The 23,445-nt window shown below is 34.3% G+C and overlaps 1 protein-coding gene across 1 annotated transcript in view; it reads left to right on the plus strand.

Moving 5' to 3' along the window:
• Nucleotides 1–23,445, plus strand: part of Lrp1b (LDL receptor related protein 1B) — a 1,566,902-nt gene that overhangs the window by 617,820 nt on the left and 925,637 nt on the right. Inside the window, exon 7 of the mRNA XM_077110319.1 lies at nt 14,580–14,742. Within this exon, the coding sequence (XP_076966434.1) occupies nt 14,580–14,742 (163 nt within the window). The remainder of the gene's footprint in view (nt 1–14,579; nt 14,743–23,445) is intronic.

Raw genomic sequence — 23,445 nt, forward strand, 5'->3', positions numbered from 1 at the left:
TTATCATATCTGGATTTCATTCTGAGTTGAGTATTCTATAGTTCTCCTTTCTTTTGTCTTAAATATACAACTACATTTATTTACCAACTTACCCATGTGGAGTTCGTGTAGAAATCCTTAGAAAAGTAGCACCCCAGTTTCCATTTGGATGACCCAGAGGCTAACTTTGGGAAAGAGATATCTAAGGTAGAGGATTCTAAGGTTGTCATTGTAGAATCATTCTAGATTTAAACATTTCTAATGTCACTCCCCTCTTCAGATGTCCTAATACTTTTCAGTATACTTCAGTGCGTCTCTTAAAAATAGTTCCCACACATATCAAATTAAAAAAAATTACTTGGTGATTGATTTTGATTGTTGGCATTGGCTCTTTTAAAAATGGGAGCAATCCAAAGACTTTTATTGATTTTTTTGCAATGCATATTTCTCCAAAACTAGTGCCATTTCATGACCTTTATGTAATTAATCTTGACAATAGAATAAGGCTAATATCTGAAGTGTTTTTCAATAGGAACGCGGCTGAGGAAGCATTCTACAGATATTTGGTCATTGGGTTTCATGGTTGACATTTCTTTTCCCAGACTGAATATATCTTATATCATTGATCTAACTGAATCTCTTTATTAAAGAGTTATTCCACAGAAAATGTATCAGTCCGGTCTCTTCTTCACTTATTATACATTACAACTATTGCCTAGGGGATATACATATGATCTTATATTTGTTTTGATTCTGGTTCAGAGTCTATAGCCTGGGTAAGTTGAGAGATATGGTAAATAAATAATAATCAATAGCAACATAATGATATACAATAATGAATTATATATATAATATGAAGAGAAGAATAATAGTAACATAAAACTATTTTCAGGGACATGAATCAAAAAGTAAAATAATCTAATATATGCAAACAGAACTGTTGGAGGTGCTCAGTTGTTTCAAAGACAAACCCATGGATTTGTCAGTAAATTCTTCCTTTAGCAAACAGGAATAATTTTTGTGTGAAAAATTTTTGTTACTCTAAGTGTCAAAAAATGTTTCTAGGTAGCCGATAGATAGGCTTATTTCCTGTCTTGACAATCACGGACAGAAAGGCTGTGGAAGTCAAGATATGAAAGTCTTTTAATGCATTGTGGGTATGGTGGCATTAAATCCTCAACACATTTTGTCAGGACATTGTTCTGATCTTTTCCTTTTTATTCACTCAGGCTCACTAGGTTGTCATTATTCTTACACTGTTAAATGGTACTGTAATTCCTTGCATTATTGTAACTACTCTGAGTGCTCATTCCTGAATGTTACTGTCTGCCTAATTGTCCTTTCATAGAATTACTCATCCACATTAGCTAAGATCCTTCTTTCCTGGGCAAAGAATACTGACTTGCCAAATTTGAGCTCATGAGCAAAAGCAAGGAAAATATTCCAGCTGACTTAAGAACAAAGAATCTGGGAATTTAGATAACTCCTATACTTCCTGATGAAGAGGGGCAAGCACAGATATTTAGCAAAGACTTTTTAGCAAATTGCTACTGTGAATGTGGAAACAATATTCATTTACAAATATCTACTGGGATCTTACAACACTGTTCTGGACTTTGAGAATACAGCATTGAATTAGATATACAGGATTCCAGCTCTATAGGGCTTATGTATCAAGGGAACAAAGTAGCAAACTCATAAATAACTAATTAAGTCATCCTTGATAAATGCTACAAAGGAAATAAAATCACAGCAACTGTATAAACTGATGAGGATAAATCTCTCTGTGTGTGTGTGTGTGTGTGTGTGTGTGTGTCTGTGTGTTTGTGTACATGCATGCAGGAGTGAGTGGTCTTCTTAATATCAAATGAAACATTCCTGAGAAACTGATATTTGAGCAAATATCTAAATAAAGAGAGAGCACAAACCATGCTCATGTCAGTGCTATTCTCTTTGAAGATGAAGTAAAAATGTCTTAGGGAGGAAGCTTTCTTTGCAGATTCAAGGAAAAGTGAAGGAGCAAGTGTAACTGCAACTGAGTGAGCAAGGGAAATGTGATAAAACTAGGGCACTAGGAGCCTTGTATGCTATAATTCTGACATGGCTTTCCTATGTACATATATGAATACACCAAAGTGAAATTTCACATCATGTACAACCACAAGACTGGGATCCTAATTAAAATAAGATATACTCCATATTTATATAAATATGTCAAAATATACTCTACTGTCACATGTAACTAAAAAGAACAAATAAAAAAGTAAAATAAAGACATGATTTTATAGTAAATGGTAGAATGCCATTTCAGACTTTAAGGAAAGGAGTAATTTTGGAAAATAGAGACCAAATTATTGAGAGTAAAACCATTTTTCACTAAAACTGTGGGCAAAATAAAAAAATTCAAATGTATCCCACTATATTTCAGTTCTTAAGTGGTCTTTGTGGCAAATTTTCATGAGTAAAATACTTTGTAGAGTTTTGACTTAAAGTTGAGCTACAGTTAAGCAAAATTGCATATTTTTAAAGATGCCGATTAAAGCATTTTTGAATAAAAGCAAATCTTCAGATTCACCATGAAGACTCTTCTTCATCTGCCATCAGCTTAACAAATACTAAATGTAAATGTAAAAGTATGGAATTCTTTTTTTGGTATCATCATATATTTGGGTTTAACAGTAATCATTATGGGTGCTTTGTAGTATGCCCAGAAGGGAGTCAGAGAGAGCAATTAAAAAGCTATCCACAAAACTGCGATCCTAATTACAATAAGATATATTCCATGCTTATATAAATATCTCGAAGTAGATTCTACTATCACATATAACTAAAAAGAATCAATATTTTTAAAAAAATAAAATAAAATAAAGGAGTTTTGTTGTTGTTGTTTGTTTGTTTTATTTGTTTTTTTTTTTAAAAAAAGCTATTGTGGCCACCCAGAGGAGAGAAGATAGTGTCAAAACAACAAGTAGCAGATACATAAGAAGGGGGGGCCTTTCTGTGGAAGTCTTAAAATTTGCTAATAGAATGTTGGTAAGGTGGAGAGAGAGAACAGTAGAATGAAAGAAAAGTTCATTTGACTCATTGGTCAAATTGGGAAAGGGTACCTCTGTTAAACTGTTTTTGCTGGGGAAATAGAAAAATCCTGAGATCCTTTCAAGTACCTCCACCATAGGAGATAAGACTGGCTAGTTGCTTATGTTAGAAAGAGGAATTGGGAAATAGTGACAGTGAAGTGGAAGGAGCAGGGACAAATGTTCACTTCTCTGGTGCCCCTTCCCCTAATAAAAAGCAAGAACATCAAAGATTCAATGAAATTGTTTAACACTGATCCACCACCTCATGCCAGAAGCACCTGCCTTGTCTTTTTCCATAAAATCATGTATACATTCTATGTAGACCTTGAATCTACTCATAATCAGATCTATTCTTAATGTACATTTTTATGGCATTTTATCCATTTAAAAACCATAATCAGAGCCTAAAAGGGGACACTCTTTTATTAGGTAAAGGAAGTAGAAAGGGCTTTACAATGAGACACAGAGTGTATTCCGGCCTGTCACAGTCCATCCTAACTGAATTTTTATAATATCATTTTAATTATTGAATCAAGCAGAGACTTTGTTTGCTCAACTAAGTTTATTTAATACTATTTAGGGATAAAGTGAATACATACTTCCTGATAAAATTTATGATGACATATGAAAATAAAAATGAATGCAATTATATCATTTTATCAGTATTTTCAATTGTGCTAGCAAAGAAATGTGGTATAAAACCTAAACATTAAGCTTCCACTTAAACCATCAAAGAGACATAAATCAAGGAAAATCCAATAGGATGCCCTACAATCTTACAATTCTTTTAACCTCACAGGCTTGAGGGGCAATATTGAGTGAAATTAGCACATTAAGTTAAAGTATTCATGACATACAAAAGAAAGAAAAGTGGACAGAAACTATCAGTATTTTAAACTTTTTGAGTGTGCATGTGTGTGAAAAAGAGAGATATCTTCACAATTTCTCCTCCTATTCTTTGCTCCTCACCAGCATTAAAACACAACTTAAATGTCTCTTTAAATATGATTATGTATTTACTATTGATGACAGCAGTGTGTGTGGTACCTGCTATATAACTTCAGCACTGTTCTGACCCTCTTCAGAGCTACCATATCTCCTTCCTAGAGATCACAGGAGCTCAGTAAACCATTGACTATTTCTCAGAGAGTCTGCTGTTGTCCACACAGTGATCAGAATGATATTCTATTTTTTTTAACCATTTAAAAATATCTTTATTGAGTTATAAGTGACTTAACAAATTGAATATATTTACTTATTTATTTTTGTTGATTCTAATTCAGTTGCATCTTTATCGTTTAAATTGGTTTTTTTTTGTTTGTTTGTTTGTTTTTTGTTGTTTAAAGAGAGAGGGAGAGAGAGAGAACTTCAACATTTATTTTTTAGTTTTTGGCGGACACAACATCTTTGTTTGTATGTGGTGCTGAGGATCGAACCCGGGCCGCACGCATGCCAGGCTAGCGCGCTACCGCTTGAGCCATATCCCCAGCCCCTATCGATTAAATTGTAATGCAAAAATAAATAAATAAATTTTTAAAAAGAAAGGAAAAAAGTGTATTGGGGTAGGGGAAAGGAATTAGGAAAAGAAAAAAAGGGAGGGCAAGAGAAGGAACTAGATTGAAATTGATCATATTATGTTGTGTGCAGGTACAAATGCCTCACTATGGTATTCTGTTTTAATGGTAAACAAACTTGGCACTTCCCTGCTTGAACTGTCCTCAAAGATTTTGTCTTAAACACTATGACTAGAATAAAAGTGTCTATATATATATATATATATATATATATATATCTGTTCTTTCTTGAAACTCTACTATGAACATAGTAAATATGAATATTTACTTAGAATATATTAACCAAAAGAACAAAAAAGAGACAAAGTATGGGAGATGATTTTAGATAACAAAATACAGATGATTGAACAATAAATGAACAAGGTTTAATAGTTCTCTGTTTTGTGAAGTGAGTACAGCTGGAGTTGCAAGATAAATAACCAAAGAATAACTAAAAAAAAATAGAGGCCTAGAACCTTTGTGCTACATTCCTGTAATCCCAGCTACTAGGTAGGCTAAGGCAGAAGGGTAGAGAGTTCTAGGCCAGCCTGGGCAATGTGGAGAAATACCAACCCTGTCCTTCAAAAAAAAAAAAAAAAAAAAAAAAAAAGAAAGAAAGAAAGAAAGAAAAGGAAAGAAAAAAAATGGAGACACTGTTTACCTCTGAAGGTGGGAACACAAAATGGGGCTAGTAATAAGAGAATCATCTGTTTTAAAAGTAATGTGGCTTCTAGGTTCCTTATCTCCAAGGCCATGTCTAGGGAGGCAGCCAGCAGACACTGGAGCAGGAGATTGGCAGGCAACAGGAAGGATGCTCAAAGACAAAGCAGCAACAAAAATCTGAATGCAATACTGAGATATATACACATATATAGATAGATATACAGATATATAGAGATATATAATTTTTGTCCTATTTGAAGAGTTCTTTTGTAGAATTATATAATAATAAATTATAACCAAAAAAGTTGGAACATGAGACAAGTAACTCTAGAAAAAAGCTAAAAGCTTTTTAAAGAATGACATGTAATATTAAGCTTTCTCACCTATCCACAAAAATGTATATAGTCCTAATTATATGAACAATGAATATTAATTCAATTAAAAATTGAGATTGGAGGATAAAGGAAGAGAAAGTGTGAATGCAGAAGAGATATAAGGAATAAAAGAATATAAGGAATAAAAGCCTAATCTTATATAAATTATACAAATTCTTAAAACTTAAAAATAATAGTAGAAACCAGTTGTGTAGAATTATGGAAGTAAATATATACAATTAAAATAGCTAAAACAATTGGAGGTAAATAAAGAGGGTTGGAATGAAAACTCCTATATTTTATTGAGTCTCCTTGAGGTGTTTTACTTTTTATATCATGCACATTTACTGCATGATACAAATAAAAATTATGTTTGAGGCAAAGTAATTTCCTGATTTTATGATGTAATTAGAATAAAACCCGTCATCTTACCATGGATTATATGCCCCTTCCTTCCGATGTCTGCTGTTTCATCCCTAACTCACTCACATTTTAACTATGATATAGCTCCTTCCACCAGGCTCTCCTATTTTAGAATATGGCATTCTCATGTCTGCTTGGTAGGCCCTAGACTCAAATCTCCACATGGCTAGCATTTTCTTGTCATTCTCAGTTCAAATACCAACCCTCTCCAGATGCTTTCTCTGACCAGTCACTCTCTCAGTTATCCTGTTTTATTTTCTTCATAACACTAATACCATCTGACTCTGATATTCTTGAAAATAACACAAGATAAAGGATGCATGTGTAGCATGTGTGGAGGTATCCAAATGCAATAGTTTGGGTATAAAAACCATACTTTTTAAAAAAGAAAACAGTAATATTCAAGAAAGATTGTCTGTCTTTACATTTTTAGTTTCATTTATAAGCATTTCTGGAATATCCTCTGTTTTCAGCATTACTGCTATACTATGACTAGGTCAATTTAAACAGTTATTGATATAGGTAGTCTAGTTATAGGTCTAGTATAGATACAGGTCTAAAAATGAGATCCAATTGCTGAGAAGTCAATAAAATTTGTCCTTTAAAACTACAGAGATTCAACAACTTAATGAGCTATGTATTACTACATAACAAAGTATGCCAAATTTATTGGTTTTAAAACAGTAAACATCTATTATCTTGAAATTTCTATTGGTCAGAAATTCAGGAGTGTCCCAGTTATGTGGTTCTATTTACAGGGTCTGTTATGAGGCTCCAATCACAATGTAGTCCAGGTAAACGGGCATATGGGGCCTTCACTGGACTGCTAGTTTGCCTTCCTGGCTTCTCCTGTGACTGTTGGTAGGATGTTCAGTTTCTTGAAACAAGGACCTCTGCACAGTATCCCATAGCATGGCAGCTGGTCCCGGAGAGAAAAAATGGAAGTTACAATGCCATTTGTGACTAATACTTTTACTTTATTGTTTCTGTAATATTGTGTTTAATAGAAGGGGAGTCACAAAGTTTAGCCCACACTCAAAAAAAAAGGATCAATCACTGCCTCTTGAAAGGAGGTGTTTCAAATAACCTATGGATATATTTTTAAAACATGAAAGCTACTGAGTGCCTATATTATCATTAATTAACATTTAATTTCTTTACTTAGTTCTGCAGTATTTCTAGGACACATGGATGTCAAGCTTTCATAAAGTTGTAAACTAAAGGGCAGTCTCTTATTTCTCATTGGGAGGCAACTGATACCTATGCAACACCTACTGGAGGTCATCTTGCTGTGTAGCTTGTTGCTTATTTTCTGATTTAACCCACTTAGCCCTTCTTAAAATGAATATTTTGGTTGTTTAAATCAAGAAAATAGCTTTTAAATGTTAGTGTTCTTTTCAAAAATATATTTTAATAAAAAGACTAAGTTGAATTAATAATATAGTGTTTGCTTTAATTCTATTGTAATCAATTTTACTATAATCATACATTTTCAAAAATATATTTTAATAAAAAGGCTAAGTTGAATTAATAATATAGTGTTTGCTTTAATTCTATTGTAATCAATTTTACTATAATCATACAAGGGAACTCTAATCCAATGTTGTTTTAGATAGTTTTTGCTTGATATATAATTTTTTATAGCTTTGAAAGTTAGTTGAACATATAAAAGCTTGGAAGATTTTAGCTGAAATCCAAAATCCATATTTTCAGCTTCTCTGAAATAATGAATCATTTTTCTATCAAAACAAGTAGATGAAGATGAGCCTGACTTGTTAGGTGTATAATTTCTAGCATTTGTCTAGATTTGATATAGTCCCTATTAGCAACTTTGGGTTATTTATGTTATCTTTTTGATCCTTATGGACATTGAAGTAGCCATTTGTGGCTAGTTGAAGATCACATATCAAACAGTTAAAGAAGAAATCAAATACTGATCTTTGTTGATATATAATTTCCAAAAAGTTAAAAACACAATTTATGCAAATATATAATACACATGTATCAAGAATAATACAATTGTAAGCATTAATTTAATCTCTCCTACCTGATGGGAAATGTTTATAATTTACTTATCAATCTATAAAGTAATATCTAAATTCTTAGAGAATGTGCTTATAATCAATATTATGTTATAAGTCAATCAAAGATTTATTTCCCAGAAGAATTAGCTAGTTTTGCTGAGCTCTTATTAGACAATGGTCTAGAATGACATTGAAATCACAGATATCCCATTTATATTTTTTCTTTAAAAAATCAAAGTTTAATTCTCAATAATTTTGAGGCAGGGACCACTCTTTTAAATAATTCTTAAGTACATTTATTGGTTTGCTAGAGCTGTCTTATCGAAACACTGATTGTGGCTAGAATAATGAAAAACAAAAAACATTGTTTTGTACATTTATAGAGGTCGGGAATCCAAGACAAAAATGCCCACAAGGTTGAATTCCCCTGAGTGTTCTTTCCCAGTGGTCACCTTACCACCTTCTTATATGTCCTGTATAGCTTTTTCCTTGCACATGCATCTCAGGTATATCCCTGAATGTTCTTATCTTGTTCCATGAGGACACAAGTCAGATTTGATGAAGCATGAAACTAATGATCTCTTTTTAACTTAATCACCTATTTAAAGACATTATCTTCCAGTAAAATCACATTTTGAGGTTCTGGGAGTTAAGGTTGCAACATAGAAATTTGGAGAGTACACAGTTTAGTCCATAACTGCATATATTGCTTTTTAGTGAATTTAAAATGTTTAAGATCTACATTCACCAACTCTGACAATTAATTACGTAAAAAATCTGATGTATCAGTCAATTTTGAAATATAAGAATTCATTACTTTTTATTGTTATTCTTTCCCTTGAATTTTATTTCAATTAATTTCCACCAAATACAACTTTAAGTTGTTAAATCTGATGAATAATTGTTTAATATTGTTAATTATTTCTTACATTTATATAGTTCTTTCCAGGTTTTGAAATACTTTCAGTATTCCTTTATATATTATCTTACTTTTTGCCAATATGCATATTAGACTAAATTTTATTTTAGAAGGTGAGTTGTCCATATTTTCAAATGTTTTAAAAATGAAAAAAAAAAAACCTCAATAACTTTTGGTAATTAAGAAATTCTGAGTGACCAAAGGAACAGTCATTTCAAAGAAACAAGGAGCAAACTCCAGGGGACCTTTGGTTGAAAAAAGAATAAAAAGCAACTAGGAAAATGCATTAACAGAAAGACATTTAAAACTCTGTTCTAGTAATAGTAAAGTAATAGCAAAGTATTAAGTTTTTTGTTTTAGCAACATCATAAAATTATTATGGTTATCTTCAATAATCTCCTAAGAATTTTGTTAAATTTCAGCAAATAAAGATGAAATAATCAATATGTTGTCTAGAAAAGTCATCTGTCTCCTACAATGCTCAGATCACTTCCAGAATTCTTGATATAGAAAAATAATTCAGACATATAACAATCTTCAATGCCATGCTGATGAGAATAAAAGCTTATGCTTTGGGAAGTATTCAGTGGTGTTCCCAGAAGCAGCTCTAAAACCACCTTGGAGGGAAGAGCCTAGATCATATGCTCCCTACTCCAAAAATAGTCAAATTGATAGAAAAATAGGTTTTATATAAAGACAGCTTTAAAGGAAGTTGGAAGAAATTTGTTTCAAAAGTTCCATCTCTGAAATTGAGCAAAATTTTATAGGAAGAAGAAGCAGCTGCAGGTTAGTAAAACAAAAGTTGGGAAATGGACGTATACAGATTTAGTTAGCCTGTGTTAGGCCAGGACAGGGGTCATCTTCGCTCTATCTTTTTTAGTGCCTGTTACGGTAGTGGGGGTGAGGGTCACAGGCCCTTTAGCTTTCTTCTCTCAGCAGAAGTTGCTGTTAATTCAAGAGGGGACGGGACAAATTCAGTCTGTTTCAATTACTGTTAAATTTGTCCAAATCTATTTATCTATATCCACTTATATCTACCCACCTGCCTGCCTGTGTTTCTGTTGTAGGGACCAGGAGGGATAATATGTATCCTCACCCATCACAAGAGTCATAGTGGTTTTTATAGCAAAAGACAAGTTAATAAGAGAAAAGCAAAGTGATTTTATTTAATCAAAATTTTCCATGAGAAAACTGTGTATGTATATACTTCATTTATTCATGAGGAATGGACCATCCATTTAGGAAAGTGATTGGACAAAAAAGGGCATGTTACAATGGTAATAGTTTGAGGAGAGGATCCAGCAAGGCTTACACCTTCATGTAGAGCCAGGACCACTCTGGAATAAAGGTCTTACCACCTACTGTCAGTAATATGGGTAAGAGAATTTCTTTATGACCAGATCCTCCAGCAAAAACTGGGAGAAGTTTAGAATAATTAATCTAGGTATTATGGCTTACTTTGGGGAAAAGAATTTCTGGTTTCTCTGCTTCTCCTTGAAAGAGAGAAATTGTAATTTCTATGGTTCATTTTTGGAAAGAGGGAAGAAGAATCAAGAGGGCAGGAGAAATGTGAAGAGATTTTGCTTCTGATGCCTTCTAATCTCCTTGGTTCACAGTACACCAGATTTTGAAGTATCATTTTCTGAGCACCAACATTATCTGTATCTGTTTATTTCTTGGCTTGCTTGCTTGAACTCTATGTCTAATTGCCTAATCTTTCCAATCTTAATACAAATTACATTAAAGACAGAAACCTCAACTGTAAGAAAAAGAAATAAAACCAATTCCCCAAGATTACTAAGTGTTTGGCTAATTAATCTCTTTAGTGAGACCACACTGCTCTCACTGCTTCAAATGTGGACTGCTGTTAAGGATACCTATTGTTTTAGTAGCAGAGAATCTTTCTGAAATGATAAAGAATTGAAAGAGGGTAGGAATGCTGTCAAGCAGCTCTTTTGTCTGAAATTACAATTGCTCAGACTATAGCAACTGCAGGCTCAGCATGAGGGATGGGGCCTTGAATGTACACTGGCACATACTTGACCTAAACCCAAGGTATTTGAAATGGCATTCAAAGCAGTGAGTTCTGAGCCCTTGCTGATATAATAATGTAAAAAGATTCAAAAGCAAAACAAAGCATGCTTTTCCAACTTTTGAGGAGACAAATAATTCAGACTTTTAAAAATCCTGATTGCTGAGTTGGCTGATAAAAATCTCCTTGCAGTTTGGGTAACATTTAAATATTTATGTTTTCATAAAAAGCTACATAATTCAGGAATGAAAGTATAATAGATGACCTAAAAAAAAAAATCTGTATCCAATGAATTGCAATATTTGCTTTCTGCTTATCCTTATAGGACATGACAGAAAGTCCCACAAAGTTGCCACTTTCTCTACCTTGTTTTGACAGTATACCATTATGAATGGTAATGCTGGCATATATGATTATGTTTGTCTCTCTATTGAGAGATCATTGTTCACTGAAGCAGCATGTTACTGAAGAAGTATTTTGAGGCTTAGAGTAGGAAAAATGTTTAGATTCAGATTAAAGAAGTTCACTCTTCCAGAGGGGGGGAAAAAATTCTGTACCCATCTTTGTTTCTCCAGCTGGTATCATGCAAATTTGACTAAAAAGGATAGAGAAACATGTTTATGTAGTGTAAGCTTTATGTGATAGGGGAGTCTTTGTAAGAAATGAAAACCTGCTAAAATGATTAGATGTGAGTATATTTATACTAGGTTCGATGAAGCATAAAAAGTCACAGAAAAACATGGTGGGACATGGGCGTAAGCTAAAAGTAATCAACTGGGTTAAATTTAGCCAGGTCTGCTTAGTCGAATTCTTCTCAGTGTCCTTTTTACTTTTGGATTAAGGGTGTTGCTCTCCATTGGGAGTAGGGATGCTATCTCTCAGAGGAGGTTTTTATGACCTGCTTCAGGGGGCAGAAGGGAAGTCAGAGAGCCTTTCTTACACTTGCTCTTTTTCAGCTTCATTCAGCTTAAAATATTCAGTATTCCAATGTTCCCAATGTTAGAAAAGGCTGTTATGAATTCTGTCATTCTCTTTAGTCAATTAAGGTCTATACAGAGTTCAGGAAAGGAAATATCAAAGTGTTACCAGGCATTACACTTGTCTCTCTACTCTTGTGTTCTCACAAGAGATTTCAAGCAAGACATAAGACATAGTAAAAGTATAACAAAGTGTATTAGGAAGGAAAGAGGAAACATTTTTTAAAAGGAGAGTGCATTGTCTCAAAGAGGTGATTGACAACCTTCTTCTTTGTGTCCCAGCTTTTACTGAGGATTAATGAAAAATCTTTGAAGAATCCTGTCCTAGTACCACCTCCTTGAATGGATAATATTGATGGATAATATTGGATACCTAAATCCCTACTGCTCAGGTTTCTCTCCATAAGTACCCAAGAAAAACCCATGGTGGAGGCAGAGTGTGGAGAAAATTTACAATTACAGGAAGAGTAAAATAATCTGTTAAAGATCTAAAGATCCATGTATACTGGTTCTAATTGAAACTTGTTCTTACAGATTTTGTAGTTTGTAGGCTGTGCTTTTAATTGTTTTGTTTCCCTGAGTTTTAGAATCGTTGGTCTATGTAAAGGTCACAGATGGCCCTTTTTATCCTGGCTGGTCCTAAGGGTAATTTGTTTTTCGTTCTATATAGAGAAACTTTGCACATGTATTCCTTAACCCCAATAACCCAAGTTGCTTATCATAAGTTGTAATATATTCTGTTCATTTAAGCTTGAGAAAGGCCAGAATTGTCTTGGGTAAATTGCTTTAAAAAAAAAAAAATGAAACAAACAAACAAAAAAACATGTGTAGAGCGTTAGCATAGGTTCAGTCAATCGAATTATCCCCCTGGTTCCATGTTCCTTCCACTCATGTCTATTACCTATCAAAAGTATTTAGAAGCTCCTCCTTATCCTTGGTTTTGATTTCTGTGGTTTCTATTACTTATGGTTAATTGTGGTCATCAGAATAGAATAAGAATAAGATATTTAGAGAGAGAAAGGAGGAAAGAGACCACGATAACACATTTATATAAATGCAATGTAAAATTTCATTGCAATATTTTATTATAATTGCTATAATTTATTATTGCTTTTCTTACTATGCTTAATTTCTTTTTTGTTTATTCTAATTTGTTATATATGACAGCAGAGTGCATTTCAATTCATAGTACACATCTAGAGCACAATTTTTCATATCTCTGGTTATATACAAAATAGAGTCACACCATTCATGTCTTTATACATGTACTTAGGATAATGATGTCCATCATATTGCTATGCTTAATTTATAAATAAAATTTATTATAGGTGTGTATATATGGGAAAAATACAGTGTGCCTAGATTTTTGGTACTACTAATAGTTTCAGTCATCTACTAAGTGTTCCTGAATATATATCTTATGAATAGGGAGGGACTACTATAATTTTTAAAAATCAAAAGCATGGCATTCTTAAAAAATAATGAACATGGGCCAGAAATGGATATATGGCATTATTGAAGGAACCAGACCAGTATTGCTGGTATAATAGCAATACTGAAATTGGATATCGATAGCAGTTTGAAGAATAATGTTTACTTGAAATTTATAAGTTAGATAAAAATTGCTTAATGCCTCATGAGGTAATAAAATCATACTCTTTTGGGTTATTCTTTTTTTTTTTAATCAGTTAACTATTAACATGCACTTTTACAGCGTATAAGTTTGATCAAATAAACAATGCTCAAATCAAACAGGTACAATATTCAAGAACTGTGCTATTCACAGAAGCCATCAGCTACCCATGCAATTTGAATTTAAATTGAAATTAATAAAAATATAATACATTAAAGATTCCATTTCTCAGTCATAGTAGCCACATGTCAAATGCTCAATAGACATGTGTGGTAGCACCTACTCTATTATACAGTGTAGATATGGGATATTCCATTCATCTCTTCCAGAGAATTCATCCTTGACCAGGTCTTTTTCACAGTGTATAAATAAGTACATCATTGGAAGAAACTGTCACCCCTTCGTTTTCTTTATTTCCAAGTTTTTCATACTTTTTGTAAATAAACATTTTATAGCTCTGTCTTCTCACCTTCTCCTTATGTTCCTTTTTTTGTTTTTAAAATAATATGGATCCGAAAACCAGGATTTGCCTTAAGTTCATAAAAGTTATTTACTTCTTGTATCACTATAGATTTTATTTGTGCCATTAAACCTGTTGTGTTCATTGGATTAAATGAACTAGTTGGACAACTGCAAAAAGTAAAGGAAAGTTTATATTTTAAAAACTTGTATTCAGAAATTCCTTTTTCCATTTGAGTGGCCTATCTCCAATCTTTAGATAATGAAAAGGTATGAAGAAGCAATCATTATTTTATATAATCAAGTCACTCATATTGGCATAGCAAGAGATTTTCTTTGTAATTTCTTACCATAAAAGTTCCTGTACTTTTGAAATATCATCTGTGAGGGCAGACATATGTACTCTTTGGCTTATGATGCTAGGTATGCTCCTATGATTCAATGTTTTTATGTATATGTTTTTCAGATGTGGAACAAATGGCGATTGATTGGCTCACCAGAAATCTCTATTTTGTGGACCATGTCAGTGACCGGATCTTTGTTTGTAATTATAATGGGTCTGTGTGTGTCACCCTGATTGATCTGGAGCTTCATAATCCTAAGGCAATAGCAGTAGATCCAATAGCAGGGTAAGAAATTCTTCTTTATCATGTTTGGTCTGTGAAAGTTTCCCCTGAGAAAAAAATGATCAAAGTCTGACAAGAGTTGTGGAGAATGATAAGACTACAGGCTCAAAATTTTAAAAGAAAATTGTTGATTTTAACATCTGTATTGCAGGAAGGAAAAGAAAGCTATAAGTCACAATTCAGAAGCTGGGAATACCGTTTTCTTAGCAGATCAATATTACAGGCCTAACCTAAGACACACACAACCTTCTAACCTCCAATGAATTGCTTTATCACCAGACAAGAGCCTCAGGATAGTTTTAGGTTAAAGAGATGAGCCATGTTGAGACTTAGCAAAGGACCTTGTAGTTAGCAAGTTTCACAAATGCTACTCGAAAGGTGTACTGTTAACACACTTAGGTTCAGCATGACATTTAGCATTTATAAAAGGAGCACAATATACTTTCGCCTGTATTACTGAAGCAATAGGGATATTTTTATTTCATAGTATAACTTTTTTTCTATAATGATGGATATGTAAACCCAATATTTTATGCAGTTATTATGCATCAGAATCTATCTTCATTTTTCTTAAAGTTTTTTTTTTTTTTAATTTTCAAACTAGTTTATTGGTTAAAAAGAAGGCCTTATACTCTTTGACCTTCTATTAGATAATAGACTCATTAATCCTTTTTAATATTTCACTATTCATCAAAATACAGTCCTAAAGTGTTTAACTTCCCATCGACTTTGTTCTTATGGGTAGAAAGTCAAATCAATAGTGGAATTATGCCTTTATTTTACAGACATCGTGTTATATTTAAGTGTGAGGAACACAAAGGTTTGGAGTCCATTAACTTCCGTTTTTACGTCAGTCAGAATTAGGCAGGGATTCTGTCCAGCAATGACATTGTCTGCCACTCTAACTGGAGGAATAGTTATTTTTGAAGATGTAAATTATAGCAAAGATTTAAAAAAAAAAAAACTGAACTTTTATTCTTGTTATTGTTTTAATAGTCCTCAGGCAGTTCAGGCTGAAATGTCTGATGGAACATATCGTAAACTGCCATAAGCCTCCATTCAATAAATGGGAAAATATTTACTGAAGAAACAGCTGTCATCCATATGTGGACTTTTGTCACTCTTTACTTAAAGTCTGATTGAATATTAAGATGCATCATCACAATGGTTCTGATTTTGACAAGAACAGCTTGCACGTTGAGAACTTTGCTAGGGAGGCTGTGTAATATAATTCTTGAATGTAGCTCTATTTGTATTTGTGGCAGATGGTTACTTGACTGCAGCGATGCTTCAAAAGACATTAGTAAAAGAAGTTGTATTTAAACTGATTTGTTTGGGTGGTTGGATAAGGGTAGTAAGAAAGAATTGGAAATTTACAAATGTGTTAACAACATTCTTTTGGCATCCCATTTAGAGATATATTTGCTTGCATGTTTTTTCCCAGGATGTACTAACTGAATTTCAAATTAGTCTTTAGACAGTTTTGCCTGTCCAAAATGTTAAGAGGTAAAGCTACTGTGCTTCTCCTCTTTATACAACTACTCTTAACAGTTCTGGTTTTTGAAAGCAAAGATCTAGAGATCCCTTCCAAATAAAACTGCCAATCTGAAATATATGTGAACGTCATCTCTCTCTATGAACAACATATTTTATGTTTTCAGGTTTCCTATTTCTCCCTGTCTTTATGTGAAATAACTATATTTTGTCATTTTTGTCAACGAAATTAGGAGTAGAAAACCCCCACATTTTTTGCACTTATTCTCCACTGGATTCCTTTGGGCCTAGTAACTGTTTAAATGTAATTTTGTCATGTATCATTTATCACAATAGGTTCTTTGGAATTTTTTGTTTGCTATATCTCTCTAGCACAGTTTTTCAATCACGAAGTGTAGATATCAGAGAAGCATAAGCTCTGCTCTTTTAAAATATAGGTCTGTGTGCAATAGAATACTTTTGGCTATATTCTACTATTTTCTTGATGGAAATTTGGCTAAGATTAATGTGATGCTATCTAGGAAAGTAACAGTTTTTGTTTTGTTTTGTTTTGTTCACTTTAGCTTTCCTTTAACTTGGGCTTGCTTCTGAGTAATGCGGACAGTTTGGATAGAATACACCCACAATAACTACCAAAGGGGAAATGTCCCAGCACTAAAACTTCTCCTACCTTTTTCTAATTGTGCAAGGTGACATACATACCCTGCCTGTTTATCATTGTCTGCCGAACTTCAGTTTAAAAATATCAGAATGCACTGATCATCTGACCTAACTCTCAGCTTGACTTTAATAGGTTTGCCAATGGAAGGAGATTTGCCTCACTTCCCAAAAGACTGCATTGAAATAATAACATTCATTTAACCATATTTTTAACTTGACTTTTCTTAACCTTGTATTTCCTTTGTTATGTTATGGAATGATCATTATTATCTTTCTAAATGTCTTCTTCGCTTATAGTTCATTCCAGTTTAGATAGTGATTACTATTTTTCTCTGGGCTCTTATTCTGGCTTGAACGAGGCTCTAATCCAAATTGGTCAAGAAGGGTTTTGTTTGTTCACTGAAACTTATTTGTACATTTTCTTAAATTTTCAGATGTTGATGTTGACTCATTAATTCAGGCTGTTTTTTCTGGAGGTAGTTGTTGAGATTTTCTTCCTCCTTTCAAAGTGTTTGCAATATTTCCTTACAATGGCTCCTTGAAAATTTTTCAGAAATACTTTCTATGGAGTCATTGCTGTTGGAAGGTGGCATAAAGATAGTCCAACCAACATCAAAACTATTGTTTCTGTCTTTTTCATGGTTAAGAGCTTGGTACTAGCATCACTCTCCCTGAAATCAAATTTTGACTTCACCAGCTATAAATTGTGTGATGCTTCTTTGGACCTTTGTTTTCTCACCACCAAAATGTGAATAATGATTCACAGCCTGCAGGGCTTTGGGAGGATTAAAAAGTTCAAACCCTTGAAACGTTTTAATACTTCCTCAGTTGTAGACTGTGAAAGTGTTTTTCCTCCATGTTGCTTCAAGTAAGTACTAATATTTTTGATAGTTATAACACCCTTATGAGTGATGAGACTAATGTCTTACCCCATCAGTGATAACCACATTTCACCTCCTTTCCCTTCCTCCTACAAGCTTTCTCTAAAGGTTTATTTTATATAGTCCAAATTTAGCATATAATAAAGTAATGGAGAAGAGGAGAGGAAATAAGAAAAAATAAATGAGGGTATAGCCTAGAAATGAAGATGAAATTTGCATAGGGTGTTGGAGGAGAGAAGTACATGGCCACTGTGGGTTTGAGCATACAGGAGAGCAAGGACCTCTCTCATCTAAGGCTAGGTTCATGCCTGAGGCATCTATAAAAGATAAAAATAATTTAAAAAAAGACATTAGGAGGAGAAGGACAAACAAATATATTTTTTTAAAGTTTTACATGACACAAAAGGCTTTAGAAATGAAACCCCAATGAAACAAGGAAATGTGTATTTTTATGCTAAGTTTAATGAAGAAGTGGGTGGTTGTAGAGAAGTCTGGACAAAAGGGGTGAGATCCAGGGGTCATAAACAGGTAGGGGTGATTTAGCAAGCCTGTTTGTCCTGATTGTAGGTGTCCCTGTATCTTCAGAGATACAGGTGTTCCTTTCTTCCCGGTGCAGTGTGGGCACCTCTGACATGAAAGACTTAGGACCTGAATTTGAACAAGATATATTCCATGTTTTTATGATTATGTCAAAATGAATTCTACTGACAAGTATAACTAAATAGAACCAATAGAAACAAAAAGAAAGAAAGAAAACAAGCCTTAGGACCTTTGTCAGAACAAACTCAGAGAATTTGTTTTTGGCCTGCTCCAAGGGAAAAGGGTTAAAGAAGGTGACTAAGTCACCTGCCTGTTTGTTTCTGCTGTTTTCTCAATTACTCACATGCCATCTTTCAGAATAGCAGGGACTGAACCCCACCAAAGAGTGATGAGAGTAACCAAACAAACACTATTTTAACAATTTAGTTTGTAAAATACACATTTGGATGAACTTCAATATTTTTCAAAAGATATAGGTAAAGAATAAAATTTCTTCATAGTTACATTTGTCTGTTGAACTACATTTTTGAACATGACATTGCTTCAATAGTAAACTTTGTAGTATCTGGGTCTAATGAAGGTTGTGACTATAGTCAAGAGTGGTGCTCAACATGAATCTGGTTCTAAGATGTAGCCCTCAGCTTTCTATTAAATTAAAACCCTCACACTGGACTTGAGACAAGAATGCCTTTGACCATGAATATAAAATTGTTATAATAATACTGAAAGAAAGGGCACTGTTATGCTTGAATTTGGAACCCCCAAAAGACTACCAGAGACCAAGATCAATGTAAGCAGCAAAGAGGTGTTTATTGAGAGCTAGCTTAGTCCTCTGTGCACACACAGCAACTGGTGACGTGACGCTGAGAGGCCCTAAGGCCAGGGTTTGCAGCAGTTTTATACACTCTTTGGGGAAGGCAGGGACTTCACATACATCATAGCATCTCTTAGCAAATCATCACACACTGAGGGAAAATCATAAAACAACTCTAAAACATGATTAGCACATTCACTGGCGAGAACAAGTTGGGTAAGGGTGATTGGTTAGTACAAGAGGGGGATTCGTTTGAACTGACTAGTTAAAGCCACTAGGGGAGTATATGCTAAACTACATGATTTCCCAACATGTTATCAACCACCATAAACTACTGGAAGAGTCATCTGGCATCCCAGTTATTTTCCCTGTCTCATGCTGATTGGTGGTTGCTAGGGGGTTGCTATGGGTCCTCACCTAGCCTGACTGAGTCAGTGACACCTGGTGCTGCAGATCTCTCCTGTTATTTGTAGATAAACAATTCAGCAGGGTGGGTATGTGCCTAGGAGTGCTCTGTGGGTCTTTCCAAGGACAAGGGTCACGCCCCCTTCCTTGGACAGGCTTTGCTCTGAGGTAGAGGCTGGTTTCTCAGGCCCAGGTAATCATAAGCCAGGTAATTATTAGGAAAGCAGAGTAAAATTAAATAGATATTTTGATGAAGGTATTGAAGGCAGAGTTGAAAAATTCGGAGAAATATATTTGGGGGGACTTGTTATAGATCTCAGGTACAATTAAATTTATGTGAGAAGGCTAAATTGAGGGAGGGAGGAAATTCCCCCATGTTAAGTAAAACAATAGAAAGTTAATGTTTTCCAAGTACAACACCCATACCTTTGTTCTATGCAGGACAGAATTTGACTTGCATCAAGTGGAAGATTTATTTGTGAGTCTGTGAACCCCCATGGATAGGAATAAAGTGCATTCATTGTCTTTGTTTTCTAAAAGAGGAGGCTGTCTTCCAGGAGAGTGAAGCTCAAGCCTCAGAAGCTGAATTCATAGGGGAGTAACTGGCAATATTTAATAGTTAAAAGACCTTTTCCCATCACCCTCCTGCATCTCCTATGTTGGTGGAACTAATCATGGCTATGGAATTAAAGATAAAATCAAAGTGAACAGCAAACAAGGAGCATGTCTGACTGATGAAATTCTCCTCTGAGATGCTGTTTAAATGTAGGAAGCTGGAAAATGAAGCAGAATTGTCTATGGTATAGGAAAAGCGTTTAACAGGGAGATGTTCAGGGAAGATTGCAGTTTTCTCACTTGTATAGGTGGCTCTCAGACCAACCTATAACGGAAACGTCAGTCCTTGTTCCCAATGCCAATTAATGCCAATTTACTAATGAGGACATGGTTTTTGAAAAAAAGGAGAATGATGGTTTATTGCTTTGCTAGCAAAGGAGAAACACAGGGGAGTCCTATTCCAAAGGCTATGACTCTGCCCTTCAGGAAGGACAGGGATGGGGGAGGGAGTATTAAAGGAACTCTTCACATTCCAGGTGTGCTCTGGTAGGGGGTCCCAGGGCTCCCAGTTGGTGTGTTAGAATTCACTTGTTAATTTGGGAGATATTCACTTCTCCTCCCTGTAGTGGGTAGTTAACTAGGGGAAAAGGGAACACTGTCTCTCTAATCTTGTTGGGATGGGGGAGGGGGAGAAGAGAGAAAAAACTTTTTTTTTTTTTTTTTTTTTTTAATAAACTTTAGAGTAATGAGGGCTATATTCAGAAGGTGAAGGGACCACTTTTACAAAACCAGGTTCCAAGTTGAAAACTTTGCTTACAAAATTACTTGCAGTATGAAATAAGTAGAATTGTTAGAGTTATTTTGCTTTTAAACTTTTCAGCCTATATTGTGGGAAAATTAGGCCCTCAAATAGTGCCTCCAACCACCAATAACTACCTTCGGATTCAAGGACTGAGATGGTTTCAGAATTTCCATGCATTTGACAATTGAGAAGCATCTAAAGACAAGGACTGTTTTGTCTTTTTCCTCAAGGAGGTTGTTATTTTTGAGCACAGTGGGCTCATCTACAGTTAATAACTTATCTAATCTTTTCAAATTCTTTCTTAACGTTTTGACAGGTTGCAAATTGTGAGTTCTCATTTTTTTTTTAGGAAATAAAAACATATATCCATCAGCAAGCTTAAAAAAAAAAATTTTGATTTCTTAGCCTTCTTTATCACATACATACAGCTGGGTTTCCAAAAGCAGGGACACTTTCTCATTGTTTAAGGATGGGTACTTTTCTTTTCTTCAATTGACACTTAATAATTGCACATGTTTGTGTGTTATATTTTTCATACATATATACAGGGTGTACTGGTCACATCAGGGTATTAGCATACCCATCATATCACCTCAAGTATTTATGATTTCCTTGTGTTGAGAACATTCAAAATCCTATTTCTAGATATTTTGAAATATACAGTGTTATTAAGCATAGTGACTGCTGTGTTCCCTGAATATCTTCCTGTTAGAACACTAGAATTTATTTCTCTTAATTATAACTCTATACCCACTAACCAAACATTGCATAACCACCTAACCCTACCCTTCTCAGCCCCTGGTGTATTGGCACCCCCTTTCTCCACAGAAAAGTCTTAGCTAGGCTTCTCCAAAAATCTTCACCATGGATAATTTTAGGACTGTCAGCAAGAGAGTCTCTGCAAAAGAGTTCAATGTAGATAAACTTCCAATTTTTGTGTTGCCCTGGCTTTGGCCACTGGCTGGGAAGAAATCAGCACTCCAGGTGCTGCACACCCCCTTACTAGGTTTTCACAAACATGTACCCAGTATAGTAGTTTGTAGAAATGTGTAAACAAGGTCTCTGGCCTTGAGCTGGGGCTTCACAGAGATGTCTACATTTCTAAGATAAGAGAAGTTACCAACTGGGCTCCATGGTAACAGCTGGCAGGGGAGGAAAGAAAGGGGAAAAGCAGCTCTTCCCTTCTCAGGTGTTGTCCTTGAAGGGTTAACTTGCCCAGAACAGTGTGTGTGTGTGGGGGGGGGGGGAATGCTTTATGTGAACTTCTACAGACTGGGAACTTCTGAGCCCCTCTCCTTACATGCTGGATATAAAATTTTGAAACTACCTGAACTCGGGGTTCAGGGGGTTGATTGATTACAGTAAAAGCCATGCCCTCTGAACCTGGCTACAGCCAAATTAAACTGTTTTCTGCTATCTTTGGTGCCTTGCCTAATCTGTCCCTACAACACTGATAACCTTTATTCTCTTCTCTACCTTTGTAAGATAAACTTTTAAAGTGGAAAGAAGGTATTTGTCTTTCTATGACTGGTTTGTTTCACTTAACATGATATCCTCTAGTTGCATAAGCTTATCCATGGATAACAAAATTTCAGCTTTTTATACTTGAATAACATTCCATAGTTTGTATGTGTATGCCTACATGTATATACACACTTATCTATGTATATATGTATAATTTACAATACATATGTATATATGAATTTATGATGGAAACTTAGATGCTCCCACATCTTGAATATTACAAATAGTGCCAAGCAAACCCAGGAATAAAGATATCTTTTTGATAATATAATGCAAAAACATTTCTACTTATTCTCATTGTTATTATCTTTGTGTTTCTTTTCACTGTGTAAGTTTTTATGTGTACTAAGTTTGTTTCTATATTACTGAATTTACAATTTTGTTCCTAGTAACTATACTCAGTATCTTCTTAGCCCCTTTTTTAATCACTACTATAAAAAAATAAATATTCTTCTCTGAATTTCCACTCTGATTAATGCCATTGATGCAAGTAGGTCAAGTAATAGAAAAATAACTGAATAGAGCTTAAAGAAGGAATTTATCATCTTAGAAAGTCTAGATTTAAGACAATCCCAGAGTTGATTACTTCACTGACTTAATATTATTGTTAAATACTTGAGCTCTTCCTATCCCTTTACTCTAGGATGTGATCTTCAGTATAATTTTTTTTTTCTAGGCCTAAGATGTCTTCTGACTTTCTAGGGATCCTATGTAGCACCACTAAAAAATAGTCATTTTTTTCTCCTTTGGCATGGAAAAGGTTCCAGAGTAACCATCTCCTCATGTTTCTTAGTAAAAACTGGGGGGAGCATGTCCACACAAATAAGCCACATCAGACTGTTTTCACCATTATCAGATAAAGTACAGACAGACATGGAAATGAAATTGGGGCTGGGTGCTTGCATGAAGAAAGGAAAATGAATTCAGGGACTGACATCATCAATTACAACTACTGCTTTATGTCCAGCTCTTCCTCGTAGGCATTGAAATGTCTCATTTCACTTAGTTTTTTTTCTCATTTCACTCAGTGA

The sequence above is a fragment of the Callospermophilus lateralis genome, chromosome 9 (assembly GCF_048772815.1).
Source record: "Callospermophilus lateralis isolate mCalLat2 chromosome 9, mCalLat2.hap1, whole genome shotgun sequence".
NCBI classification, from domain to species: Eukaryota; Metazoa; Chordata; class Mammalia; order Rodentia; family Sciuridae; genus Callospermophilus; species Callospermophilus lateralis.